The 10,449-nt window shown below is 48.2% G+C and overlaps 1 protein-coding gene across 4 annotated transcripts; it reads right to left on the reverse strand.

Moving 5' to 3' along the window:
- Positions 1-611: 611 nt before the first annotated feature.
- Positions 612-10,165, reverse strand: LOC100278423 (Nuclear factor 1 A-type). 4 transcript variants are annotated; one of them, XM_020544999.3, is made up of 4 exons: positions 9,443-10,165; positions 7,026-7,113; positions 1,606-2,247; positions 612-1,518 (listed from the first exon to the last, which is right to left on the reverse strand). In XM_020544999.3, the coding sequence occupies exons 3-4, from the start codon at positions 2,199-2,201 to the stop codon at positions 798-800; spliced, it is 1,317 nt and encodes a 438-aa protein (XP_020400588.1). In that variant the 5' UTR covers positions 2,202-2,247; positions 7,026-7,113; positions 9,443-10,165; the 3' UTR covers positions 612-797. The 4 variants fall into 4 exon arrangements, with proteins under 4 accessions (XP_020400588.1, XP_035818899.1, NP_001300700.1 ...); XM_035963006.1 differs by having other exon boundaries at positions 1,606-2,250; NM_001313771.1 differs by lacking the exon at positions 7,026-7,113 and having other exon boundaries at positions 682-1,518; positions 9,443-9,930.
- Positions 10,166-10,449: the final 284 nt, after the last annotated feature.

Here is a 10,449-nt window from a genome sequence, read left to right on the forward strand (position 1 = left end):
TCCTGGGGTCGAGCGAGGCGGAGCTTCCTGTTGCGCCTGAGGCTGAACTTGGCTGTTGCGAGCCTCACTCTGGCGGGTGGCACAGCAGTCGGAGCGGGGCGAGCGACGCTGTTTTCCTATCAGGTCGGTTAGTGGAAGGGCGAAGTGACTGCGGTCACTTCGACCTTGCCGACTGAGGCACGTGTGTCAGGATAAGGCGTCAGGCGATCCTTGCATTGAATGCGCCTGCGATACGGTCGGTTGGTGAGACGATTTGGCCAAGGTTGCTTCTCAACGAAGCCTGCCCGAGCTGGGGTTCGGGCGAGTCGAGGGTGCGTCCGTTGCTTGAAGAGACCTTCGGGCGAGGCGAGAATTCGCTTGAGACTACTGTTCCCGCCCGAGGCTGGGCTCGGGCGGGGCGAGATCGCGTCCCTTAGCAGACGAAGCCTTGACCTGAATCATGCCCATCAGCCTCTGTAGCTTGTGTCGATGGTGGTTACCAGCCGTGTTTTGGAGTGTTGGGGTACCCCTAATTACGGTACCCGACAATATTAATTTTTTATGGCTATCAAATATGATTATGTGTTGTTGCAGCGCACGGTCACTGCGAAGTACTATTGGATTTCTATAAATTATGACTGTAAAATTAATTTACTTCCAAACATGTACTAACTGCTGAGGCCAGTCAAACAACAGAGTTTTGATTGTGGCAAACGATTCAGTCCAGCTCTTGAAATTAAGTGAATTTACAGGTCGAGTTAGATGGATCCATGGGCGGCCATGGGTGCTAGTCGGCGGGGCCTTCCTGTTCTGCGTTCCTAGGTGTCGAGCTCGAGGTGGTCGGGCGACGGCGAGGCGGCCTTCTTGTTCGGTTTCCTGCGGAACGGGCGGCACGCCTTGACGCTGAGGTCGACGGCCGCGGCGAGCGCGACGAACATGGCGGCGTCCTCCATGCACGTGACATGCCGCATGGCAAGCTGCACGAACGGCCTGCTGCTCCTCGCCTCCCCCTCCACCCTGCAGCTCATGACGAAGCCGCCGCCGGCGCACGCGGCGCCCAGGCTCGCCGCGCAGTGCTCCGCCGCCGTGGCGGAGGGCGCCTGCCTGTCCATGTCGATGAAGAACTCCCCGCCCTTGTCGCTGCTCAGGGGCGCCTCCGACACGAGCACGCAGTCGTCGTGGCGGTCCGGGAGCAGGTGCAGCCGCAGGCGCACCGTGTCCTTGCCGCTGCTCGCCGCCGCCGCCGCCGCCTCGCGCCACGCCTCCAGCCGGCCCCACGGCTGCCAACTGTCCGAGGACCCCGTGGTGTCGGCGCGCACGATGAGCCAGGCGCCCGGGTTGGACCGTGCCACCGTGTCCCCGCCCGGCGCCGGCACAAACGGGGTGGCCATAAACGCCGCGGCTACGGCCGAGCCGGACAGGTCGTGGATCACCACCTTCCAGGCCTTCCTCTCCCGCCTCACCATCTCCATGTCCTGCTCCTCGCTGCTGGAGCTCGACCAGTACTGCCCGCCGCCCAAAGGGTCACTCTGAGATGGCCTGCATGCAGGCACAAGCATTCAGATGAACTTGATGCATGCGTGCAAGTGCAATTGCAATATGATTGATCGCGAGCAAGACACTCACCGCCTGTCGCGGATGAACTTGCAGCTGAACACGGGCTGCCGGATGCTGCCATGGAGCTGGACAACCTGCGGGTTGAGCGCGATCTCGTCGTCAAACTGGAAGATGTAGCGGGGGTCAGCCTCCAGCTTCACCCTGAGGTGGAGCTCCGGCCTGGCCGCCCCCTTGCCGATGCCCGCCCACCCATGGTGCAGCAGCACGGGCTTGCCGTCCCGCCATTCCGACGAAGCGAGCTCCACCCTGAACACGCCAACCAGCCGCTTCCTCCCGCAGGCGAGGACACCACAGCGTGAAGCGCCGAAGCGGGCCAGGTAGTACACCGCGACCTCAAGGCACGACGACCGCGGGGCCCGGAAGCACCCCGGCGCCGCCAGCGCCTTGAGGTCGGATTCCTCGAGGGAGAAAACCGCCGCGTTGGTGAATGGGTCGAGGTTGAACGCCGGGGAGTGGACCAGCGGCACCGGAGCGGTCTGCACCGGGAACCCGCCCAGCCGGATCTCGCAGTCGCAGAGCCGGCCGGCCGCCTTGCTAGCGTTCCCGCCGGGGAGCTTCAGACCGAGCTGCCCAACTGAGAGCCGCACGAATGGCTCGGGATCCATGGCTCGTGTCACTGTCACTGCAGACCAGCTCCCTCCATTGCCGTTGCTGCTGGTGAAATTTTGGAATGTCCATGCCGTCAGATTTTATATATCAATGAACAAATCGCGGGAAAGGAGAGAGGGCTGAGCAATCACGACTGATCCGGTGAACAGAGATATGAAGGGGATCTATGGGGAGGTCACTTTGTTATTCAATTTTAAATAAAAGAGATTTCTCTGTTCCCTACATTTACATATCCACCAAACGAATCGTAAGATGGCTATTCCGTTTTCAAATAACAGAAGCCAAGATAGCCGAGGGATCTATGGGGAAGCCACAAGCCACCTTTTAAACATTAATTTCTCATAGCCCATAAGCGTTAGATCAATATTTTAGATGATGTTTAATAGTTAATTGACTATAAAATTACTAGTGAAATTAGTTAGCTAATAAATATCTAGATAACTAGTATCTAATTTGTCAAAAGTAGCTAACAACTGAACTATTAGCTAAACTATTTGGATGTCTTCAGATAATTTTAGCAGCTAACTATTAATTCTATTACATTCAAACACCCCCTTAGTCCTACGAAAACACTTTCAAATATAAATCCAGTGATAAAATATGTGTTTGATTCGTGACTAGGGATGGATCTGGAAACTTATTCGGATGTTAACTTTTTTGTCTTATTTTTTCGATTGCGAACAAATAGGATATAAAAATTGTTATGTAAATTTATATTCTTGTTTTTTGGCATTGAGTTTATTAAGATTCATAAAGAGTGAATCTTAAATTCGTTCTATATATTTAAATATTTGATATAAAATTTAAATACGGATACAATTCCGATTCATATTTTTTTTACCTTTTTCATTGTGGAGAGAAAATAATGTACAAAAAAATATACGAAAAAATATTCTTGTCCTCAATAATATCCTTAATAATATCACTAAAACTTAGCACCAAATTCTATACACATCTATGTTAAAATATTAATTTTTTTATATAATTTAGATGTTTAAGATCCATTCCTATTCGTGACCACAATATGGTATGTCATATGTTAGTCATGTTATAATTTTTTACAGCTCGCTGACACAACCACGTCATACCATACTTTTTTAGCACTTTGCTCCCACACTTTATAAACTTGGATGGTGTTTGGTTCATACCTCGTTCTTAGAATCTTATTCTAGAATCTTATTTTATCTAAATAGGTTTTAAATTTTGCATTATATTTTGTGCCACAATCTTACAATCCAAACATAAGTTGATAATAATTTGTGTTGGATTTTGTGCAGTATGCAACTTCTCTATAGAGACCCAAACAACATCTTATTTCTGTTGGGGTTCTTCATGTTCACCGAAGGTCCTCAAGACAAAAACACCTTCAGCAAGGTAATACAAAGGTCCGCCGAAGCAATCATCAACCTCGGCTCAGCTTCTCAAGACGAAGATCTTATGTACAAGCAACGTTGCAGAATGCCGAAACTCAATAGCTTCGACTCGGACCAAGCAAAGAAGTAAAATACTAAATAGACCTTATTAGCTTTAGTTGCTTGTAAATAAACATTCAAGGGTATAGATGTAATTTCACCCGGCCTACGTCCCGTGCATATAAATAGATGAACAGTAACCCTGTACTATTCACGCTGGATTGTATTCACTCTCTCGCATTTACACCTTCGAGCAAGCCAAATGTATCATTGTAATATTAACATTGTTGATATTATTAGATGTTTTATGGAATACAAATATAAATGAATTAATGAGATGCAGTTATCATATTTATCTTTTCGCATCCTTATTCACATATTGGATGATGAAGGTATGTCCTTCTTGACCTTCGTCTGATGAGCATTTACCCCTTGGGAGCAGGGCCGTACCTGAGGGGATGCGGAAGGTGCGGCCGCACCGGGTCCCCAAACACATAGGACCCCTTAGCCACTGGACGCTACCACTTTTTCCTATTGAACATATCTATTCTAGACACAAATACGCAAAGACGATGCCCTATCGACCCGTCTCGTTTAGATTGTTAAAGTAATGCCTCAATTACTTATCGAATACTCCATCCATTTCAAAATAGTATTTGTTTTAGCTCTTGATTTTTATGTTTATATTCAACTAGATGGTGATGAATCCACTAAAAAAATAAAACAGATTCTATTTTGATATAGAGAGAGTATTATTTACTATACACATGATTAGGGCTGGGCAAAAAACCCGTAACCCGAAACCCAAACCCGGAATACCCGAACCCGAAATACCCGAAACCCGAATTTTATTTGGGAATTTCGGGTAGCAACTTGCAAAACCCGAATTTATTTCGGGTAATTCGGGTATCACAATCGGGTACCCGAATTACCCGAACTTTCATGTGTCATTTTTAATTATTAATTTGTACATCTATAATTATGTGTAAGTGTGTATAACTTGTGATTGTAGATTGCTTGTGTTTTACATGTTCATGTATATCATTATTCAAACTATATTGTTATACTAATTTAATAGGGTGTATGTGTTTTTATGAAGCCAACACAACAGTTCGGGTAGTTCGGGAATACCCGAACCCGAACCCGAAATTTCGGGTATTGTAAAACCCGTTGTAATTTCGGGTATCAATTCTCAAAACCCGAAATTTTAAATACCCGAATTACCCGACCCGAAATTTTCGGGTAACCCGAACGCCCACCCCTACACATGATGGTTGCATCGGCAGAGAGAAGCTTCTTAAAATTGAAATATTTTTTGAGCTATTTATGATCAACAATAACTTAAGAGTGATTCTACATATCAAAAAGAGTTGTTGGATGAGATGGATCTCAATGATATAAGCGATGACTTTGTATCACAAAATGTTAGAAGATAGTTTTAATGATATCAGATAACAAGTAAGTGTTTTTGGCTATATTTTACATTTGTTGTCTTATAAACTTCAAAACAGTGTATAATACTTTTTATGTGTCAAATATTCGATAATATATGTATAATTATATATATTTGTGCGTGGATGAGGCCTCCATATCAGATTTCGCACTGGGCCCCTTAAAAGTCATGATCGACCCTGCTTGGGAGATACTGCTTCAGAAGACGAAGGTCCGTAATAATTAACAATTGTGTTGCCTTGTTTTTTATCTACAACATTTGAGAACAAGTGATCAATAATTTCTCTTGCCAAACTTTCTATGACAGAAAGAATTTACCAAAGGTTTAATATGACAAACTACGACGCTAACCAAAGAATCTCAAAATATGCATGATATAGCCTACATGTTATTGGCTCTGTTTGACATATTTTATTTCACATATTTTCACAAATTTATGTAGAAACTATAGCAAACAATAAGCTTCCACACCATTTTATCAGTCCAATTACTTTTCAAAATGAGCTAAAATAAGAAAATAAGCAGAAGCTGCTTTTTCACTAGCTTCTTAAATAAACTACTTCCTACATTCTTTTTTATTTGACGTATTTTAGTTTAAAAATAAACTAACCGGCGATAAATATTCAAAAACAGAGGTAGTATTTTTTTTAACAAGAAAAAGCTCTATCAAACATGCCTTTGTTAGCTAACGAAAATTTGGAACTCTGGATCTTCGATTACATATTTACATGCGCGCCTTAGAAAAAAAGCAGCACTCGTGCACTTTCGCTTTTGTTAATTGAGCGGGTGTGCCACAGGTAGAAATATTGACACGCCTATCTCCTGCAGCCCTGCAGGTTCTCCGAGACATAGTCCATACGCAGATCAATGTTGTGGGTTCTTGAAACCATATGCAAATGCAAAGAAGCAAATATGGGTGTAATGTGTTGGCGCTGATCTGGGCGTCAAATACTGAAACGGACCGTCTGGCGGTGCTCTCTGCATTGACGTGCAAGGTCCGTGGCACAGGCCCGGGCGGTTCGCGACCTGGCGCAGGAGCGACTCTTCCTCCGCATACGTCCGGACGATCCACGCCTGGGACTCGGACGGTCCGCGATGGCGTATGGGTCTTCTTCGCAGCAGACCTAAATCTCGCCTCTCGAGAGGTGCCCCGTCGATGAGGAGAGATCCTAAGGTGTATCTTGGCGTCGATAGGCCACCCAAGACGCCTCTAGTCGATGTAAAGCCGAAGAGAAGTGAAGATTTGACACAGAGGGAGGCTAAACTAGGGCTAAACTGGAACTACTCATAATGCATAAGGTAAAAACGTTAAGTAGATTTGATTTGATCGATTGTGGGGTTCAATCGCCCGTAGCCCTTCATCTATATAAATGGGAGGTCTGGACCCGTTATAAGTCGGTTCACGAGTTAATCTCGCAGATTTAGCTAACAAATCCCGTAAAAAAATCGAAACCATAACTGATTCTGCGCACGCGCGAATCGTCCGTGCCACCACCGCATACCGTTCGGACCGTTCGGCCTACATGCCAAACAGTCCGTCTCCCCAAAAGTGGGCTCAAGAGGAAAGAAAACGAAGTGTTTGTTTCACATATTTATAATCCAACTCTAGTCTAACTAGGATCATGACAAAACTAACGTATTTTTTTGGAGAGAGAAAAAAAAACATGCTCGGCCGTATCTAGATGATACTTAGGGTGTATTTGGCATGACGGCTCTATGGAGCAAGTATATTCTAAAGTTTAGATTGCTTTCTCATAACCAGTAGCAATGACAGATAAATAACTCTAAATTTCATGTCTAGTTAACTTTTTAGAGATTTCGGAACAGCAAAAAATACTCCAAACATTTATATTGCAACTCTAAAAACTTCAAAGAGTTTGTAACTATGAACTTAGAAATTTGCTCTAGAGTCGTGCCAAACACGTCCTTAAGCTTTCTATTAGAATTTAGGCTAACCTTAGCGAACCTGCACAAGATTTTATACCACAAAGGCGAATGCCAATCCCAGCATATTCTCCCTTTGACAGGCACTGTTGCAAAAGTACTGCGAAAGGCATTGTTAACACCACCAAGAGTAAGACCAAGTCGATTAAACAAACAGAGCAACAGAAAAGCGAAAGGCATCGGGTGCTTTTGCAATGATGGCAGCAGTGGAAAACGTCATTAGCATTCCAGCTCGATTGCGGTGCAATGCGAAGCTGCATTGCGTTGCGATTTCTAATAAAAAGTTCAGGCTGCCAAAGGCATCTTCCCACGAGCGGGATACCCATGATTAAACTGGTGGTTTGATTTGATCGCCCCTGGAAGGGAAACGAAGGAGGGCAGCCATGGCAGTGGCTGTCAGTGAGGTAGCCTAAGCGCAGCGTGCTCCCTTGCTTCCATTTCTTTAAGTAACCGATGCCCAAAGCTTCCTCCGGTCCGGCCGGCGTGCGGAGGGGAGATACCAAACCTTTGCCCGCTACAGCGCGAACGAACTCCTCCTGCGCTGGGCAACGGCCACGTCGCCGCCACTCGCCGAGCGCCCACGTAAGGCGGCCGCCACGCCGCACAGCACCGCGCCCAAGGCAAGCTAGCTACACTATATCGGCCCCGCCCCCCGCCCTGAGCTCGCCTCTCTCCTTGATGCTGGCATGCTGCTGGCCATCGCTGTAGCCTCCCATGTCGTCCACCAGAATCGAGCCCCCTGGCGGCGGCGGCAGCCACGCGGCCCATGACCCGCGCGCCCGTGAGCAGCAGAGCCCCGGCCGCCGCGGCGCTCTCCAGCCGGCGGAATGGCAGACGTGGAGGGGGCGCGAGGAGGAGGAGCCTCAGCGTCCACGACGGTACAGCTTCAGGAGGCACCGGTCGGGCGCGGCGGAGTGGGCGGCGGTAGTGCTGTTCACGGTGCTGGCGGTCGTGGTGCTGCTGGGCGCCGTGGCCGTTCTTGTGGTGGTGCTGCTGCTGCAGCCCCGCGCGCCGTACTTGGCGGTGCGGGCGGCGAGCCTGAACACGCTGGTGTACGGGCAGACGGGGGCGCTGGACGACGTGCAGCTCACGGTCCGGGTGGAGGCCCGCAACGGCAACGCGCACTCGGCGGCCTACTTCTCGCGCCTCGAGTGCCGCCTCGCGTTCGCCGGCGCGACGCTGGCGGTGCTCCGCGCCGACCCGTTCCGCGTGCCCGCCAGGGGCGTCCTCCCGCTGGCGTACGTGGCGCGCGCGCAGGGCGTCCCGCTGGGCGACGCCGGCAGCGCTGCCATGGAGGCCGCGCTCCGCGACGGCGTGGTGCCGTTCCGGGTGGAGGGGGAGGCCCGGACGCGATGGAAGGTCGCGGGGATCGTCGCCATCGACCAGTGGACGCGCCTGGCGTGCCAGCTCCGCTTCTTCTGGCCCAACGGCACCGCGCTCCCCTTCAGATGCAGCTCCAAGTCCAAGTTCTTGTTCTTCTGACCGCCATGCCCTCTGTATTATCTAGTGGCTAGTCTTCTGACCTCATTTCCATGGCCGGGCGTGACGGATCAAGATTCAGGAACAGAGAATGACTTCATCGGTTTCTTTCTTGTCTTGGACTCTTGGGTTCGTTCAGTTATTAATTCAACCCCATGTCGCATGTATAGGTCAGCAAAAAAAAAGATGAATTCTTTACTTCTAGCTCTTCTATCTCATCCATTTGTAAATCAACTCTAGATAGGAAGAACCAGAAGAGGCCATAGCTCCATAATTGAGGTGCTAGATTGGGGGAGAAATAGACTGGAAACAATCAAACAGAGTTGGTGTGAGTTCGTTACATCTTTGTTTTTTTCGTCCAAAACTTTATTGCTTGGTTGGAGGATTTGTTGGAATCGCAGGCCTTTTGATCCTCAAAGGACAAAAGGCAGGGGGGAGATAAAAAGAGACCAGAACCACCATGCAAAGGAGGACCAGAACAAAAGCAAAGCGTGTGCGAGTCCCGGTCAGACGAGGAAGAAGAGATGTGTTGCGCTGGCAACAACGCGGTCAGTCAGCCGTCTGCATGTGCCCCCCTTTCTTTTCTCCTTCCTCTTTCCATCCCTCTGATTGCTTTGCTTTTCTAGAACAAAATGAAGCAAAAGCCCAGACCCCCCCCCCCCCCCCCCCCCAATCACTCGTCCACTCCCCAGTTACAAATTAAAAAGTACTAGTCATCAAGAGTACATGCTTAACACAAGAAATTGATACTAGTATAGTAGTAGATACATGTATGTATATGCACATACACGCATGCTTCTATGTCTGAAAGTAGTAGGCATGTCTTGCTGTTTAGAACTGTATGTATGTAGATAGTAAGATAGACGCCAAATTTAAAAGGTTCTGTTCAGGTCTTCAGGAGCAACGGAAAGGAACTTAAACATATAGAACTGAATTGGACTGAAATTTACCTTTCTTATTTGTTGTAAAGAAGAAGAAGAAGTGTCTCCTTGTTGCTCTGCCCCTTGCCCCCACGCTCAAGAACACGAGTTCACGACGCCGAATCGCAAAGGGAGACGGAGGTGGACGACTCCGATCGATGGACGCACTCGCTCAGCTACTATAGCTGCTGCTTAGCGAGCAAGCTACACGCGGCAGCTCCGAGGCGGCACGGCGGCTGCAAAGCCCCAGCCATGGCTCTCCAGAGGCTCCGGAAGCGAGAGTTCATGGTGTGCAGGCCAGAGGCCGAACCGAGGGAGGCGGAGGAGGATGGATCGGCCGGTGCTGAGAACTCGACAAGGGAGAGCGGAGCGGGGAGGTGCGAGGAAGACGGCGGCGGCGACTACTTATACCCCCTGCTGCCGGCTGGCGCCAAATTTAGTCGCCGGTCTTGAGCTAAAGAAAGAGGATTAGGCGGGCCGAGCACGCAACGCGAGCTGATGATGTTGAGTTGATGGATGCTGTGGAGTGTCGCACGGGATGAGAGATGACGGCAGCGGAATGAGAGCCAGCTGGAGCGCACCGAGCCCCCACTTGCGGCCTCGCTTTCCGACAGCCTGGAACGACGGCGACCCACTCCGGCGAGGTCAGTCAACTAGTCCGCTCGCATTTTCGCACTGTATGCAGGGGCGGCCAGGATTATGGTATAGGAGGGGCGAGTAATTCATTAAATAATAAAAGGTGAAAAAATCTTAGAATATATACACATATACTAATTTAGTTTAACATTTTTTTATACATAGATAATAAATTAATAAAAAAAAGACTTGCATCATAAAATTGTATATTAAGTAACTTTAATCGAGATCAAAATAATTTGTTTCTATGTTGATTGGCCAAATCAAAAGCTTCGATTATGTCAGGAGATTTGATCATAGCTATCAATTTTATATTAATATAGATGATGAAGTAACTTCACATAAAGTCATCTCCTATTTTATTTTATAGATGTGTTTTGATAAGTTTTGTAGCTAAAAGG

This window comes from Zea mays, chromosome 10, assembly GCF_902167145.1.
Source record: "Zea mays cultivar B73 chromosome 10, Zm-B73-REFERENCE-NAM-5.0, whole genome shotgun sequence".
Lineage (NCBI taxonomy): Eukaryota > Viridiplantae > Streptophyta > Magnoliopsida > Poales > Poaceae > Zea > Zea mays.

What these genes read in the sequence shown, in the direction of transcription:
- LOC100278423 (XM_020544999.3), bottom strand. Translation starts at nt 2,201, where the DNA reads ATGGATCCCGAGCCATTCGTGCGGCTCTCAGTTGGGCAGCTCGGTCTG. An exon ending in AAGTTCATCCGCGACAGGCG is followed by an intron (nt 1,519 to 1,605) that starts GTGAGTGTCTTG and finishes GCCTGCATGCAG; the next exon opens with GCCATCTCAGAGTGACCCTT.